The sequence below is a fragment of the Takifugu rubripes genome, chromosome 13 (assembly GCF_901000725.2).
Source record: "Takifugu rubripes chromosome 13, fTakRub1.2, whole genome shotgun sequence".
Taxonomy (NCBI): domain Eukaryota; kingdom Metazoa; phylum Chordata; class Actinopteri; order Tetraodontiformes; family Tetraodontidae; genus Takifugu; species Takifugu rubripes.
Window position 1 is genome coordinate 9,748,347 of NC_042297.1, and position 18,317 is coordinate 9,766,663.

An 18,317-nucleotide genomic window follows, 5' to 3' on the forward strand; every position below is an offset into this window, starting at 1 on the left:
ATAGTCAGCATTGTTTTCATCAGAATCCATCATTCTGATGGATTAGCCCTTTGATAAATGCATTCTTTTGATAGACAGAACATCTGGTAGTGAATATGTTGCACTGCAAATGTGAGGATGGATGGATGGATGGATGGATGGATGGATGGATGGATGGATGGATGGATGGATGGATGGATGGGACCATGTTCAGGGGCCAGGTTTACCTACCTGAGCTAACAGCCCAGGAGCTCTGCTGGTCACAGACTCACAGTGTAACTGCTTTGTATCCCGACCCGGGCGGTCCGACTCTCCAGGATTTATGACAGTCAGCACACAGAGTGAATCAGGACTGTCAGAGAGGACAACAGGCTCAGACCTCCCGCACTTCAGCTGCTGAGCTCATCTCATTCGTCCCGCGGCGGCTCGGGTTACCGAGACGAAACCTTCCAATCTGGCTGCAATCAATCCTCTCTGCCTCAGACAAGATCTTAATGTGCTTGTAAAGGTGTGTGAGTGGTCGCTGGAGGAGCTGGAATCCAACCAAACCTCTGAAACGTGTCTGACCACTAATTTCTATGCTGCGTTGGGCAAAATGATGCAGACAAACGAAACACTTGGCGGAAAACATATAGAATTTGTTACAGTGCGTGGGAATATGAACTCACTTTAAAGTGTTCTGTTGAACAAGTTCTTGTAATTGTGTGTCCTCGCCATTGTTGGCTCCTGTCGCTGCGTCTCAGCGGACACAGAATCCCGATTTAACGATGTTGGTACATTTGGCTGAGATTACATCTCGCTGGTGCCATCATGTTCATGTTACCGTCAAACCTTTTCTCCTGGGAGAGCCGGGGAGGGGCTCAACCCCAGGGTCCGCCGAGGCCCTCGTTATGGTGGGGGACGGGGTCAGAGGGTGAGATGGCTGCTCGCTCTACAGCTGTCTGCTAATGAGGGAGGGCTGAGGTTTTGCACATCATCCCCAGTGCTGCTCGACAGCACTAAAAACCATTAGGAAAACACACGTTGTCTTTAAATTTCAATCCCTTCTGTCTGCAATCATCCACAAACGTCTGCAAATTGGGAGGGAAGGAAGTGACACAGGGTCTGTGAGCAACATTTGCATGATAAGATATTTAGTGGAGCGATGTCTGACTTGACTTTATAAGCAGATGTTGATGTTTCACTCAAATAAAAGTCAAGATTATATGCTTGGGTCTACAGGAATCAATTTAGTTTCATTCATCGTTGCTGTATTTTAGTGATTTTATTTCCAGTTTTATCACTCACCTTAGTTATGACGGCCTGGGCAGCATCCTTAATTAATTAAATGTGTGTTTTAACACAAGCAGTGTGGGAATCAAAGTTTGATTAATTTAATTTGAGGTTAACGTTTAATGATTGAAGTAATTCTACCTTACGTCGTCATTAGAATTCTGCACTGATGAAGAAAGACCTGTTCTCCAGCACGCTCTAATTTGACCTGTCAGAATGGTTTTTGCTGTCAGGTCAAACCACATCTGATCTCTCTCTCTGTCCTTCTGTCTGTCTGTCTCTGTCTTGCTCTCCGGATCTCGGATCTTGACGCAGAGGTTCCTGAGTGGCCACAGGTAGAGGTAAATTGGATGTGTCACAGCTCTCAGGAGTCCAGATGGCATGTTGCTCCCCTTGAGACCCTCTCCTTCTTGAAGTCTCCACTGTGATGGGAATAATGGTTTGAAAATCTTATCCGCCACATACAGCTTCTCAGCACAGCCACCATATGTCCCTGGTTGCACGACGTCCCTCCCGGCTGTTGAGAGGACCGGTTTCCAGAGTGTCCTGCTTATAAATATTAACAAGGAGAAATTGTTAGATGAAACTGGAAAACCTGTGGTACAACGGCATGGAGAGAACCTGCAGACTCCACCTGAGTCAGGAATTGAAGCCACAACGTGCTATGGAGTGAAAGTGCTCAGCACATTAGTGTCTGTAAAACAATTTCATGACCTCTGACCTTTGTTCTTTGTCTAGTTGCTATTTGATCTTAGTGTGATGTCAGAACACAGAAAAATCCTCAGGACTTATATAAAATGTCAGTCTTGGAGCTGATCTCACGACTGGTTTCTCAGTGTCAGGTGTGGACCTGCATTAAGCAGAATTCCGCACTGATTTCAAACAAGTGATGAAGTCAGGTTTATTTACAGCCCAAAATAACAAACATTGTTTTCCTCGGAGTTGTTGTGACCCTCCGTGTTCCTATACCCTCAAACCAGGTCAGTAAAAACCTGAAAAAAACCCTTTTAGAGAAAAAGAAGACACCTGAAGGAGACCACGGGGGGAGAGACGGGTCTCTCTGGGACGGACAGACGTGCAGGAGACGCCACATATTCAGAGAACCTCAGCATTAACATATCTGATCATTAGAATTAAAGGTATTGGAGTTGGTGTATCATCTGCAGGGATGAAGGCATCGCTGGTCCCAGGTGCATCTTCAGACGTCCTCATACGGAGCTCTGGGCCACTCCACCTTCGGGTCTTGATGGACCGTATCCATGATCAGCTAGACTATAGAAAAAGACGACAGGCTCTGGCACGTCTGATCTCCTGGCTGATCTCCAACCTTCTGAGCATGTTAGATCCTGTTCACGCTCCAGGAACCAGCGCCTCCATCATGAATACAGTGTTTCTGCCTTCTGCTCCAGGCGGGCTATGATTTAGATGATTGTTGCCCTCTTAGCTAATTGATTTAAGTCTCAGCCTGTTGGTCTTTTACTGGTGCCAGGAGCCGTGTTCTCGTAAGCGCGCAGCACGGCAGTGGTGCGCTCGTGCCCCGCCAGCCCGTTTTGCCTCTTGCCAGAGCAGCAGCGTCCCAGAAAGTAAATAGACTTTGGCTCGAATGTAATTAGGCAGCGGTTGACTCGGTTAGACCGCATGAGGAACACCAGATTCCCCCGAACAGTGATGCCCCACAGATAACCCTCATCCAATTAGATTGGCACAACACAGTCCATTTACCCATTACAGAGTCAACCTATGGCACATGTAGGACTCTGCTGATAATGGTGCTTCATCCTATTTTGGTATGTATGGTAATGTCTTTAGCAGCTGTTGGTTCTACATAAAAAACATAATCACGCTGTTCTGATGATAAAAGACTAAAACGTGGACGCTGTTTTTCTGTTTTTTATTGATGAAGTAAAGAAGTGCCGAGACATCGGTGATATAACTGCAATCCAAGGTGACATTCACTCTTTATTCAGACCTCTTCCAGGCTAATGGGCCTCCGTGGGCTCATTTTGGACATAATTAAGTTGACTAAGACCCATGGAAATGAGAAAGGCCTTTTTAATGTAATTATGTTTTGGGGAAACGCAGATGTGTGTCGCTGGTTTGAAGTATAACCCTGCGCACACATGCACATTTTAGGGAATCTGCATCTAAAAAGGAGCATTTGTTCTCAGTTTACAGGGTTAAAATGAGGAGAAGGAAGAAAGGAATAAATGGGCACCGAGAACTTCTCTGAAGATTTCTTTGTGTGGTCAGGAAAGATGAAGATGGGAAACAGCATCAAACTTCAGGACTGCAATCCCTTCCTGCTGCTGCCATCAGGAGGGGGATAAATCGGGGAACTCTCATTAAAGTGACCCGTTAAACACATGTTTATACAGATGAGACGAGATAATCAACATCATATCTGCGGCTGCAGATCAGGATCCGGACGCCCTCCTGGCTGATGACATCATAGCTCAGGAAGAAGATAGCAAGCACAAATATTCCAGTATTTTGAGTATCAACTGTCTGAATGGAACTGAAAGGCAGTTTATGGGCTTCGCTGGGAATTCCAGCAAAGCGAAGACACGTTTTTCTGGGAATGAAGCCTTACAAAGCTGAGTTTCCTCCTTCCCTGATGGTGTTTAGGTGAGCTCAGCAGATGAGGAATGAATTCAGGCACCTGCCACCAATCTGGACACCCGAGAAATGAGCAAAGAAGTGGAGCAGATGAGGGAGATTCCCATGAATTTGGATGTCCAGTGCGTCAACACAGCAAGGCTGCAAGACGAACGTTTGCGTGAAGCCTTTAATATCGAGGTTTATGTTGAAAAAGGCCGTTTGGGGGGGGGGTGTCACAGGCTCGTAAATCCAGACCGATGATTTACACGTGCTGTCTGGGATGGAACGCCGAGATGAGGCCGCGTTTTAATTAACTTTTCGTCTTGAGCAGATTGAGGGCAGAAGTGCGGGATGAATCACCGGGGACAACAGCGATCTGCCTCTTTATTAGCGCGTCCACGGTCACAGTGTGACAGACAGCGCGCCGGCCGCTCCATCATAAAGCGCGGCTGAAAAGGCAACCGGGCCTCGACCGACGACACTGACGTTTCTGCGCTTTGATCCCGGACGGGGCCGGTGGCGCCCACCTCGGGGCCGTCTGCTCTGGCTCTGTGGGTGCAAATCCAAAAGGAGCTACAGTCTATGTGACGCCGTTCCCAGAGCGTCGGAATCTAATTTACACCTGAAAATCACAAACAACAGGAAGCAGACTGTCTCAGCAACGCACAAAGGCGCCTTTCCTCGCTCTTTAATGGCAATTTAAGCGGCCCATCTATCAGCGGATGTTGTGATGATGCAGCCCCCTTCCACATGGAGGGGTAATTGCTTTAGGAGGGCTGTTATCCCAACAGAAGAGGCGAGCGGAGGACAAGTTCCCTCAACACAGTTCCCCCAATAATCGATGAGCAGGGGAGGAGGGAAGCTAATTGTTTTGACCTGTAAGAAGAGTCAGCTGTGTTTGCACGGTCGACTGTGACACTGTGTGTCATAGTTATCTGTTTATAATTGTTGTGCACTGACCTCTGACCCCAGATGGATTTTCATTTATTTATAACGCTGTGATATGATCAGTTTGTATCATTTTTGCCTTTCCTGTGAGCTCTTGTGCGAGACGGAAGGGGTTAAGAGAGAATGGGGGTTCTCTCGCATCACCCCCCGATCCCAACCCAGCAGTGGTAGCCAGAGTGGAACCGTGACCTTTTCCTGAGGGATCGTTCCATTAGCAGCGACCCTAAAAGCAGGCTGCACACGCTCCGGCTTCAGCTTCATGTCGGGTTTTACTGCTGCGTTTGTTTCGCACGAGTGAGTCTGACAAACGTGCGCGACTTCGGAGGAGCAGCACCAACACGAGGCTGCTGCAAAACGCTGATCCACAGCTGTCGCTGCCCAGGCTGCAGGCCCACACATCATCAGTGACACAACTTTGGACAACAGGGTCAGGCATACCTTCGCCACCCTTTTGGTTTATGAGCCTCTAAAATGGAGAAAGTCAATATGATGTTCCTCAAACGTCACACTGCAACACGGTTCAAAACCAGATTTTTTTTTTTTCTGAGCTGACAGTGCTCACCTTTCACAGAATACCAATTTAGACATGGAGAGAATAAGAGAAGCGTTATCAGGGGACTATAAATTAAGGATGACAGCAGACTCCTGAATGTGCCTGAGTAACAAGGTCACTCACCAAAGGGTGGAGCATTTTCAATTCTGCTTTTAGGAGTTGCCATCAAATCCTCCGTCTTATCTGACTGATTATGCTTGGAGGCTAAAAGCAGCATTTTCTGAAGGCTGTCGTCTGACTTTGTTTTTTCATCTTTTCAGGATTGAGGTGATCTGAATTTTAAAAAGTAAAAATCTTTTCATTTACAATCCGCAAGACATATTTGACAGCGGCATGAAATTAAAACCATGTGCTTGTAAGCAAATGAACAGTGAAATAAAAGCTTGAAGCAGATTCAACCTGATGGATTTTCGAGGTTTATCTTCTTTTTAATTACCTTCATCTCAGTCACCTTATTTTGTCGGATTATTGAGCAAACACTCCCACCTAGTGGTCAATTGATATGACGCTACATTTAAAATATATATATAGTATGATTGTATTTTAGTCTGATAACACCGACATGTGAAAATAATCCGTCACATTTGGAATTATAAAGCCATTTTATTCCATTTGTTTCGGATAATGAATGGGATCTTCATATCAACATAAAAGCGAAAGTCAATGCTTTAAATGTCACCATTCAACACCGATGAGTTACGTTTCAGTAAAACTGGAAATGAAACGTTGATATCACTGAGCGACCGGTGTGAAATGAACGCTAAAGCATTTAATAATAAAGAGCAGACACTCTTTTTATATAATATACCCCCATATAAGATGCAGAGACACATAATAAATCACGAACAGTTCCCGACAACGTCATTAAAACCTGCTCACAGCTCATTTTCACAGGCACAACGTTGAAAAGTTTAGTGAAACTCTCGGTGAAACTCTCCAATGCCGCGACGTGTGTTTATTTGTAAAAGTCATTGATCAACACGTGTCATTAAAAAACGGAATAATCCGATTAATAATTCGATGTGCTGAATGAAGCGCCGGCGCGCTGAATTCTGGGAGTCTGCGGGAACGGAGAGCTCGCGCGACGCCATCTTTAAACCCCACAAGAGGCCAACTGCACTTGTACACCGGGATGAAAAACACTATCCCTGCAGCGGGATACAAGTTCACGGGGTGGAGATGGTGTGATTATTCCCCGACTCAGTAACACACAAGGGACCGTCCGATGAGACTGTGAGGAGGAGATCACGGATTACCACCACCGCCTTAAACTTGTTGTGATCACAGGCAGGAACAACAATAGACGGAAAGACAAGAACGGACTAGCCCGCTAGCTCGCTAACTAGCGTCCTGCTAACTGCTGCGCTGTTGTCAGACGCTAACGAAAGCCAGCTAAACTTAGCTGGCTCATCAGCAAATATCCCCGGTTGCCCTGACATTTTGATAGGACGGTCTCAATAGTTTTCAGTCGGCACCCAGGTATATCTACCTGGTTTGCCTGTCAGATCGCTGCTGCGCACGCAGTGGGGGTTGTTGTGGAAAAATTGCGCGGTGGCTTCAGCTAGCTTAAAGCTAAGTCCCGACTTCTCCCACTCCCCAGCGGCCCAGCCGGAGATGCGTGGAAGATGTCTGTGTCGGGGCTGAAGGCCGAACTGAAGTTTTTGGAGTCCATTTTTGATCCAAATCACGAACGTTTCAGGATCATTGACTGGAAGCCCGACGAATTGAGTTGCCAATTTAATGTAACTGGAGAGAAACTATTAATTATCCACTGTAACATAACGGTGAGGAGACAATCGCCTTTTTAAATTTCACCAGATGCTAATGTTAGCCCATAGCAGGCTAATTCCACAACTGTAATATTTTCTGCTATTCAGTGGAGTTTCTGCGGTCCTATATAAATCAGTAGTGGTATTTGCATTTAAAGGTGGTGCTTGTGCTTTGTCGAGTCAACATAAACGGGTATTTATAACGAACATTAGCATTAGCATTGGCTGCGCACAGAATGCTAACGTGGCGAGCCCACACATTTACTGTGGTTTTAACCTGGCGACACGCATTCGTGTGTCACTAGTGCCGATTTATCACTCTGCCATTGTTGCCTTTAGGAATCGTATCCATCTACCCCGCCGATTTGGTTTGTGGACTCTGACGATCCGAGCTTGGCGCAAGTTTTGGAGCGGTTGGACGATGTGAGGAAAGGCAGCACTCTGGTAACTTTGCACTGCTCATCTATGGATCCCATCATATACCTTCACTATTTTTATACACTATTCCTAACCATAATGCTTACTGTCGCTCTTGGCAAGCATGCCATTAAAATACTAGCCTGGGCTCCTGTGTGTGTGTGTGTGATTATATGTGTGTGTGTGTGTGTGTGTGTGTGTGGAAATGCCCTCAAAAACAAAGCCAAATTTGTGCTGTAGCTGAGGGATGATAAATCCCAACAGGCCACCGAGTGCTGAAGGGAATTCTTCTGGAACAGTTGTGTGATGGTTTTGCTGCTCTGGACGTTTTGTCTCCGGTGCAGAAAGACTGTGGACGTGTTCCAGCCGCGGCGCGAGGGCAGCGATCCAAACGGACCGGGCCCAGTCTCGATGTCAGAACATGTGCACCGTTTGCCCCGGCAGCCCTCGTCGGGGGGTCACGGCTCCGACGGGGGCTGCCGGGGCCGCTGCGCGTGGCCGGATTCTCTTAAAGTAGCATTTTTGGAGCGTAAACGTCGGCGCGTACGCGGGAAATGAGATGGGAATGGGAAATGAAAACGCGCGCATGTGCACAGCTGCCGTTGCATTGTTGTCTTTTCAACCCTTCTTCCCTCTTAACTGTCGCTCTCAGCTTCTGCAGCAGTTGAAGAAACTCATTTGCGACCTGTGTCGGCTGTATAACCTTCCCCAACATCCAGATGTGGAGATGCTGGACCAGCCGCTCCCTGCAGGACCCGTAGGACAGGACAGGAAGGCAAGTCCGCAGGTGCAACACGTTAGTAACGGCGGTGGGTGGCGTGGAACAGGCCCACCAGGGGTAAAGGGGATCCCGCTCAGCCTGCTTCGTTTAATCCACGAGCTTCAAGTCTCAGCTTTAAATTGGCCGCTTGTCCGCCTTCCAACTGTCAGCGGTTTTCCGCTTTCCCAGTTTTAGAAATCCAGATCTGCCAGGATCACCTGCGGAGCAGGAAGCTGCCACGATTCACCGAGTTTAACGAGAACTCGGTGGTCGGAAAGCCGCGGTCCAGTTACTGATAAACCAGCGACTGGACCTTCAGGCGCACACGTTCGCCTGATAATGAGCCGTGCAGCGCGGCGCTGTTCTCGCCACTCTCTCCAAAGGGGCCCAATTTATGCAGCCACGCACCTGTAATGTAGTCGGATTGGTTCCCGGAACCAGTTCGGTTACATTTCCTGTTGAATGGGAATGAATCAACACACGCTAATCTGGTCTTTATTCCTTTGTGTGTGTGTGTGTGTGTGCGCAGCATGGAACAGAGGAGGTCACATCTGAAGAAGAGGAGGAAGAGGAGATGGGCGAGGTAGAATTTTCCTCATTCCTCACACCCATTCCGAGCCGAACTGTTCTTTTGGGTGCCGTCAACCCTGTGAATATTCCCAGGACATCGAGGACTTGGACCACTATGAGATGAAAGAAGAGGAGCCCGTGGACGGGAAGAAGTCCGAAGACGACGGCATCGAGAAGGAGAATTTGGCCATTCTGGAGAAGATCCGCAAGAACCAGAGACAAGACCACCTGAACGTGAGTGGTTCTGAAGGGAGGGGGTGAGGGGAACCAACGACCCCGACGGGCCTCACAAAGACTCGGCTGTGCTCGGCACCTTTCAACCCCGGAGGAGTTCCAAATTCCCTGTAAATGACGGAATCTTGTTGTCCACTTGGGAATGTTGCAGGGCGCCGTGTCGGGATCGGTCCAGGCCTCCGACCGCCTGATGAAGGAGCTCAGAGAGATCTACAGGTCTCAGAGTTACAAGACAGGTAGGACCTTCAGACCGACGGCGCCCTCTAAGCTCGCTCACGTGCTCGCTCGCGTGCGCGGGGGGGGGGGGGTGCTGGCGGTCAGCTGATGCAGAGCAGAAGTGGTGGCGTGGTGCGTTCAAGTGCAGTCCGTTGCCTTTCCGCTGCAGGTATCTACTCGGTGGAGCTGGTGAACGACAGCCTCTACGAGTGGCACGTCAAATTAAGGACGTAAGTGGGGTTTTTTTACGTCGTCTTTTCCTCGGAACATCCACAACAACGTGCGCTTCTCTGACCCAAAGGGTGGATCCAGACAGCCCCCTGCACACTGACCTGCAGGTCCTGAAGGAGAAAGAAGGGATGGATTACATCCTGCTAAACTTCTCCTACAAAGTGAGTAGAGCGGGAAACGCCGCGTTTAGCCGTGAGTTTCTGCCATGCGGGCTGACCCCTTTCTGCCGCTTCCAGGATAATTTCCCCTTCGACCCCCCGTTTGTGCGGGTGGTCTCGCCTGTGCTCTCCGGAGGGTGAGTTCACCGACCTCGCTCACCGCCTCGCGCCATTTCCCATCTCGAGACCCTCGAAAACCAGTCAGGTTAGGAAACAAAGCGTCGTTTATTTTGGTTAAAGTTTCTCCTTTTCCAGGTACGTTCTGGGCGGAGGAGCCCTCTGCATGGAACTTCTTACCAAACAGGTACGCCTGAGCTCGTTTAAAGACAGCAAATATGGCGGAAAATGCAGATTTGTGACCTGCCGCTGCTGTTTGACTCCTGGATTCAGGGTTGGAGCAGTGCCTATTCCATCGAGTCTGTCATCATGCAGATCAACGCCACTTTAGTCAAAGGAAAAGCAAGAGTCCAGTTCGGAGCCAATAAAGTAAGTGGGGACATTTGGGACCCTCAGACATGATCCAAAGCTGCCAGTGTGGAGCCTCTTCAGGTCCGGCTGATGCCAGCAGAGCCGCTATCAGCACCTCTTCAAAAAAGTAATGATAAGAATCAATATTGACGCCGTAGTGACAAAGAAATGAAGCCGTCTTGTTTTGAGCAGCTTCTTCATCCGTTTGACGCACCAAATGACGGCGGCGTCACGCGACCGGGGAGGCGCCGCTCCGCCCGACGCCGCTCTTCGAGCCCCGTCTCAGAACCTTCTGGTGCCTTTGGTGTCGGACAGTAAAATATCTTTCCTGTTCGTTATCTTTGTCTGCTAACAATGGCTGGTGTTAGCATGGCGCTACGCCATAAACAGGCCTTTGAATGCACACATTCAATGGTCGGTGCCCCGAGTCCGTGAGACAAACGTGTCTGGAGAGGTCGTGGCACATTCAGTTTCCACCTGCAGTAGCACCAGTTGAGCTTAGCTTCACGCCTCCGCCAGAAAAAACCTGAAAATGCAAAAGAGTCTCTCGAAAAACCAGTTTTTAGTCATCTGAATTGGTAGGAAGCGCGCACTGTTTGCTTAAAATGACGGCAATTACGTTCTAAAATAGCCCCGGCGACAGCTTTGCTGTAATAGCGCCCGACCCTGCTCGCCACATCCGCCCCGCCCCTCATTACGCAACCCGATGGGCCGTTTTGGGAGTTGCTTTGGATCCTCCGGTGACATTTCAGACACGTAGAACTCAAACCTGAGACGTTAGATGGCGAGTTGCTCGCCGGAGTACGACGGGACTCTCAGGTCTCAGGTGTGACGGTAACCCGGATCACATCCGTTTGGACCTGAACGGGACCACCTGCTGGTCATGAAGCAGCACCGGGACCGGTGTGAACCCGCTCTCCAGCCTGAATTCACCGAGTTGTCTTCTTCCCACGCAGAACCAGTACAATCTGGCCAGAGCACAGCAGTCCTACAAATCCCTGGTCCAGATCCACGAGAAGAACGGTGAGTCCTGTTCAGCAAACGGGATTCAGATTTCCTTTATTTGTCCCACAACGGGGAAATTTACGGCGCAACAGCAGCAAAAACACAGAGGAAGAGACATTCAGGAAGTTAAAGATAGAGAAAGAACAATAATAATGAGTATATAATCCAAAACAATTGAAATAAGAATAGAAAATAGATGAAAAAGTATAATAATCCAAGCTAAATGGCTAATCAGCCGTATAGATGGGCATCACTTTAACCTCCACGTGCGCCCGTCTGACCCTTTTATTTTCAACAATCACGCCGGCGCCAACGGGACCTCCGACCCGATCTGAGATCGATAGGATGCTGGAACTGGCTGTACATTAGAGCCTTAAAGGGAGGGAGGCCGAGCAGCATCCCTGAGCAGGCGGATGAGGACAGAAAATGGGGTCGGGGGCCACAGAGTTGTTCCGTAACCCCCCCCCGGAGAGGAACCGCTGGTGCGGCGAGTCTTTGCTGACGTTGTTTCCTTGTTTCTCCCCGTAGGATGGTACACACCCCCTAAGGAGGACGGCTAAACCAGGTTCTTGCCTTTCCTGTACTGGGACCACATGCCATTGCCCCCCCCCCCCCCCCCCCCCTCCCCTCCCCTCCCTCCCCTCCCCCCACCACCTTTGAGACTGATCTCTTTTTTTAAAACACCCGGATCATTTTGTTCTCCGCGTCGGCTCCTCGCGAGCGTGTCCCTGCGTCAGATATTTATCTCCCTGGACATCAATCTGGTACCGTCAGTCTTCTCCATCGTGACCTTGTCCCACACTCCAGGAAGACTTTGGACTAAATATCACATCCCGCCGGACGCGGGCCGGATCTAAGAACATTCCCTCATAACATGTTTGTAGCTGGGAAGAACATTAAATTGCCAGCGGTGGGAAGAACCTCCTCTCTCTCTCTCTCTCTCTATGTCTCTCTCTCTCTCTCTCGCTCCGGAACGGCCCGTGTACGTTGCGCTCACGTCTCATCCCGCCTCTGGAATAACACGCCGCCGAGGCCGGCTCGCTCACTTATCTCGCTGAAGGCTGGACGCACCGAGGAGGACGAAGACTTTTTTTTCCCGCATCCGGCCGAGCTCTAAATTCGGGGGCTCGGCGTCACAATCCCAACCAGCAGGGGGTCAGCGGGGCCACACAGGAACCAGCAGCGGCCAGAGCGCGGAGGGATTTTATCACCCTATAACTAGTCGGTTTTAACTCCACCTGTAAACATGTACATTTGTATTTCTGCAAAAGGATTTGTTTATGATGTAACCTTGTGCGGGTCTCTGGCTGGGAAGGGTCACGACATCCGCTGGGGCGCCGCGGGAGTCGGGTAAAGTTGCTTCACGGATTCTCTCGGGAGGAAACGGCGCTCCGTTTTCTAATGTAAGCTTAACGACTACTGCTGGGCTTTTTTGGGAGGGGGGGGGGGGGTTCTCGCGTTATTGGCGGCATTGACGCTAACATTCCTTCGATTGGGTGGCATCTCTTTAGCTAGCGGGGCGTCTGTTGGCGTTCCGGAGGTTTGCTTTTTCATACTTGACCTCGGCGAACCAGACCAACCTCAGTCAGGCTATGCAGCGGCGCCGCTTTCCCTCTCCTGCAGAACCGCCGGGCTCAGCAGCTTCACTGGACTCGCTCGGTCCTTGGAGCTGGTTCCCATCCTGAGCCCTTCGCTTTTCCTACAGTTGGAAGAGTCTGGCTGACCTCTGACCTTTCCCTCGCCCCGTGGCGGCCCGCACGCGCCAGCCGCGGGTTTCAAACTCACAGCAATAGTCTTAACTCTCTACCTTCCTGCTTCCCGCCCCGGGTCCAATCAACCGGAGTCTGATGGTTTTAATCCGCGGGCTTGAACCCAGGGTTCGACCCGGCTCTTCCCACCAACACCTCTGGTCGGCGCCGGCGGCTCCGCCGCGCGCACGAGCACGCTCGGATTTCGATGTAATGTGAATAATATGCAGAAAACTGTGGAGCAAATTGATGTTCGTTGTGGCTGTTCTGTTGTGTGGTTCCTCGCGTCGTTTTAAGATTCTTCTTCTTCTTCTTCTAAAAAAAAAAAAAAAAGAAAACCAGCATAGAAAGCTCAGTCCCGCCACTTCACACAATCATTCCCCGATTCTTCTCAGCGATATTAACCTCATCACGCAACGGCGAGCCGCCGCCGGGCTGGAGCCGCGGCGTTCACCCCCCCGGGGGCAGCCTCGCCGTCCACGGCGCCATCGGTCACGCGGATATCACGTCATTCCGGTCACATTGTCCAGTGGATCTGCTCATCTCTGGAGAAGCAAACTCAGGAATACATAGCACACTCCACAAGGCTTGCTTCAGAACCCCACATCCTGGAAGATGGAATCTTTTTTTTCCCCCCCTCCCTCCCCCCCAGACGCCATTTTTAAATGGTCCGAGTTTAACCAGTAGGAATGTCTGAAAGCCTCCGAGACAGATCGTCAACCGTCTGCCTGGAGAACGCTCGTGTCGGCCTCCGCCCGGCGAGGAGTGTGCGGCGTGTTGCGTGTCGCTATGGCAGCAGGTCTCCACGCTACTGAGGGAACGCCGCGTTTAAGCTGGATGGCTTTTAAGAAACTTTGGACTTCCAGAATGCGCAGGATATTTTAATTCCCCAGCCTGTGTGTTGCCAAGCTTGTCTGGACAACCCAAGAAAGTCACAGTATAGATTTTGTGCCATCAGAATAATCGAAAGCCCACAATGAACTAAAAAAAACCCCTTTGGGAAATGGTGAACAGCTTCTTTTGTGGTCTGACTAACCGAACATCTCTGCTGGTGACTGGTGACATTTTGGGTCTTAACCTTGGTTCATTAACTGCAGTGGCCGTGTTATAAAGTTATGCACCGTTAGCATGCTTTTGGTTTCATCCCCCCATTGCAAGGGTGTTTTTCACCATGTTAAATAATTTGTAAACTTGCATCAAGTTTATGAATAAAGAATTTTATGAAATATCCCATTGTCTTTCACTGGCTTTTTTTTTTCTTCAAGAAATGCTCTGGTGTTTGAAAAGATCTAACCCGAGCTGGATCGTTTTAAGTCCCTTCAGGACCTTTGACCTGCGGTCGATTTATATGGCTGCGTTTGTCGTTTTTGCCACTAGATGGCGGCATCGGATCAAATATTGGCGATTGTCCAAGGAGACCATTTTAACCTTCAATGAACTATTTCTTATGTTGACCTCGGAGTAAATAACTTCATCTATTGTAGAAAAAAATGCAGGAAATGACATCGTGTGGGCATACGAGACAACAGTTTGTGGTCATTGAAACTGGACGTGGCGGAAGGCTGAAGTCTGCGTGTTGGTTTTCTAGCTGCGTCCTCAGGGTGCAGCTGCTGGACCGGCTGGTGTTGATGATAAATGGGGTGAACAGATTTTGTGTTCCTGTCATTTTTGTAAATGTGTTTATTCATGCTGAGATTTGCCAGCAATCCGTCTCTGTGGGTGTGTTGTGAGCGGGGTCCTCGCATCGTGTTGGATACCCGCTCCTTTCCTGAATGTCGGCCATTTCTATTGAATTTAAATCAATGATTTATAGAGCATTAGCTACCAGGAAAATCCTGCTATTGACGTCCTCCTCACCGGTGAGAAGATACTTGCCTCTTTTGTTCCCGTATGTGTGTAGCACTGTGGAAAAGCAGGGCCTCATCATCCAGCGGTGGCTCCGGCACGGCGCCCAGCTCGACTCTGGTCCGATGACACTGCCGGCCACATCGAGACCTGTGTCGCTCTGGTCACGGCGGGCCGCGCTCAAAATCAGCCAGGGTTAATTAATGGCCGATGGGTGCTGATTTCAGAGTCAAACTCCGAGTGAGGCTGTCAGAGAGGCTGTGAGATCCATTTTGATGATCATCTCGTCTGAAGGCTCCCACATTCTTTTTGGGGTTTTTTAACGTTCCTACGGAAACAACCGAGGACCTGAAGCACTGTTGCCTGTCACCAGAGGAGCAACTGGAGGTTGAGGGTGTTCCCTCTCTGACACACCATCTCAGGTGTGATTACATCCTTGACTAGACCGTCTGTGCACGTGCGTAACGATGGGATATGTAATGCGACCCGCAACGTGCAGCCAAAAATCACCTTTTACACGTTGTCTTAAAGTTGTCTCTTGCTTGACCCTGTTGGAGTGAACTGCGCTGTGATTTGTCACTGCTAATTTAACTCCACCCACTCTCTGCCCTCAGCCTGCAGCTGGAGCTTACCCGCTCCATCACTGTCACATTTGGCCCATTGGCACAATGGCAAGTTTCAATTGGCCGTAATTCGCTCAAAAGTTTGAAGCAGCAACTGATTCAACGCGGACGCTAACAGGTTAACCGTTTAGGACAGGAAACCCCAAAACAAAGCACATCATATGTTCTTTTCTCCGTTACGTCTTTTGTAAACGAGCTATTAACAATGAGATCACGCGGAAGTTTTGGCTTGAGGCGGCCAAAATCGATGCCCTGACAACAATTCCATAGGCACAATGAGGAGTCGCGGGATGATAAGATAGATGGCCCATCTCGCTCAGATCATTACTTCTCCAATTGATCATCCGATGTGAGTCTCGCCCGAGTCCAGACGTGGTCCCGCGGAGATGAATGCACGCGAGCGGTGGAGGGACAGCACGTGCACTCGCTGCCCTGAGCACGCACGCTCTGACAAATGGCCGCAGCCAGCTGATGGCTTCGAATTAATGCTAACAATTTATTCTAATAAGCCGACGTCGCCGGTGATCCGTCTCACTTCCTCGCATATTTGGGCATGAAAACGACAACCGGTGGGAAACAGCAACGCTGGGATACAAACGCGGCCCTGCCTGGACTCCACGGGGGCGTTTGGGTTTTTGTTGTCCTTTTGGAGAGGAAACTTTCCGCTACAGTGGCCGCACATTAACCAGTAAGCATCTGGAATGAGTCAGAGCCCCGCTAATGGAAATCCATTTAGCCCGGTCTGCTCAGGGAGGCATGTCGTCACGCCGAACTGAGCCTCCGAGAGGACAAAAAGCAGCAAAGCTGAAGGTGGAAAGAGCCAAACCAGCGACGGCACAAAGCTGCGATCTGCCTGGGCTCACACACACACACGACCGGGGCTGAAACACACCTCCAATGGAGCTTTAGGATCCGAGCCACAGCTATTACATCCGCACGCCGTCTGCTAGCATGGGACAGAGAACGGGGCGGCTTTCATGAAAGGACTGATTTGAATGAGAGGAGCCACCAGAGGTCCAGAAGATGAGTAAAAATGCAGATCCGCCATCATTAATATTTACATCCGCTCAAAGTGGGGCCAGATTTAAACATCCGGGCCGCCCTTTGAGCGGAATGAATCCGGACTCCTGATTGTGACTTTGCCTCAGCCTGAGAGGCAAACGGGGGAATCTATTTAAATGGAATCTGCCAACAAAAGACTTGAGAGGAGGCCCGTGAAGGTCATTCTGTCTGTGGCTCTGCAAAAGCAGGCGCGCGGGCAGGAGTTCTGTCCCCGCCGACGTTGATACCACGCCACAGCTCACACAAGCGCCACCGTTGAACGGCGGCGTGTCGTTAATCAGATCACAGAACTGGATTAAATCCGTGCATCTTAAGGGCATCTGGGTCATTTTTGCAGTTGGAACTGGGAACTTTTTACCTTTTGGTCTTTAATGGGGGCAGCGCTCACACTCAGGGACGCGCTTCCTTCACACCTCCTTCACGACCAGATGTCCTGTTCTGACAGGAACTTGTAAGGTTGTTGCTGTCGTCCACAGGAAGTGCGCCAGGAAAGGAGCGTAAAAGCAAACGAGCTGGAGACGCTGGTGGCCTGTTGGTATTCACAGTCCTCCGCAGCCTCTTTACAGCCTCATTTAAAGCTTTGCTTTTTCAATCTGAGCTGCAGCGCGACTCAAATCATCTTGGGGAAGCTAACCAGAGACTCTGGAAGCAGCACGTTTCCATGATCAGGAAGACCGTAATACGATAGTTTCACTCATTTACATAATAATGAGATTCTACAGATTTTTTTTTTTGAAGTGTTAAAAGGCTTAAAAACTCCAAAAACATGTATCAAATGTTTACGTCGTATATTGTTATCACACTGTTTGTGCAGCATGCTAAAGAACAATGTGTTATTTCAGATTTATTTTAATAGATTGATTAGCATTTTGGTCAACGTCTTAGCTGCAATCATTTGTAATTAACATTTTATTGATTGTTACTTAACAATTGATGTCAACCTTGTTGGATTAATCCGAACCACGACATTCCCGAGCAGAGTCCCAGTCACAGGATTCTATAAAATACCCTTAATATAAGAGAATAATGTCATTTTTAAATGCGCTGTAGCTGTTTTGGATACACAGCTTTCACACACACACACACACACACACACACACACACACACACACACACACAACTGACTTCAGGAGCAGTGTGCCTGTCTTCTCCAGCGCTGCAGCTGCTGCCACTCACGGCTGACGAAATCTTCCCGCCGAGGTTTCGCAGCAGCAGATATTCCTGACACGAGCTCACGAGCCATCCAGTCCAGGAAGCAGTCGCAGAATCTGAATCAGGTCAGATGGGGCTTTGTGGGAAAGCTGCCAGTGACCACGAGCGTGCGATGGCGCTGATGTCGGCTGTTCCAACGCTAACGAAGGCAGGGCAGCGGTTCCTGATCCATCAGAAATGTCCGCGTCTCCCTCAGAAGGCAGAAGGTCTGAGCTCACCACAGGTGTTAATGAGGTTTGACCACTTTTTAACCCAGTAACACGTTTTCACCACAGATATCTGACGCACGCCCGCGGTAATTGATTTTACCCTCTCAACTGTGTGACCTGACCTCAGATTCTCAACAGAAGCTGCTCACGTTTAAGCGTTTGCATCTTCCTCTTGGCCTTCAGGACAAAACTGAGGTTCTTTTGCTGCTTTTTATTGACAGAAATGAGGAAAAAAAAGAAGTGGTCAACAAAAATGGTTTCACTGTTCACATAAACGTGCACATTGTAAGGATTTTATACATTTTATGTCATTATTTGTTAACTGGAGTAAAAGGGAACCATTAAGCACTATTCTGCAATTATCTGAGAAACACATTTTCACCACCAACTACCTTTTTACTAACGTGCGTTAATGTTTTATTATTTAAAACAAACCAGTT

The 18,317-nt window shown here is 49.2% G+C and overlaps 1 protein-coding gene across 2 annotated transcripts; it reads left to right on the plus strand.

The window, feature by feature from the left end:
• Positions 1-6,409: 6,409 nt before the first annotated feature.
• LOC101076204 (ubiquitin-conjugating enzyme E2 Q2-like) lies at positions 6,410-14,154 on the plus strand. Of its 2 annotated transcripts, XM_003969568.3 has the most exons (13): positions 6,411-7,134; positions 7,459-7,563; positions 8,189-8,311; positions 8,826-8,879; positions 8,960-9,100; positions 9,252-9,336; positions 9,486-9,546; positions 9,618-9,708; positions 9,784-9,842; positions 9,961-10,009; positions 10,096-10,191; positions 11,130-11,196; positions 11,707-14,154. In XM_003969568.3, the coding sequence occupies exons 1-13, from the start codon at positions 6,976-6,978 to the stop codon at positions 11,736-11,738; spliced, it is 1,122 nt and encodes a 373-aa protein (XP_003969617.1). In that variant the 5' UTR covers positions 6,411-6,975; the 3' UTR covers positions 11,739-14,154. The 2 variants fall into 2 exon arrangements, with proteins under 2 accessions (XP_029702095.1, XP_003969617.1); XM_029846235.1 differs by lacking the exon at positions 8,189-8,311 and having other exon boundaries at positions 6,410-7,134.
• The last annotated feature ends 4,163 nt before the right edge of the window (positions 14,155-18,317 follow it).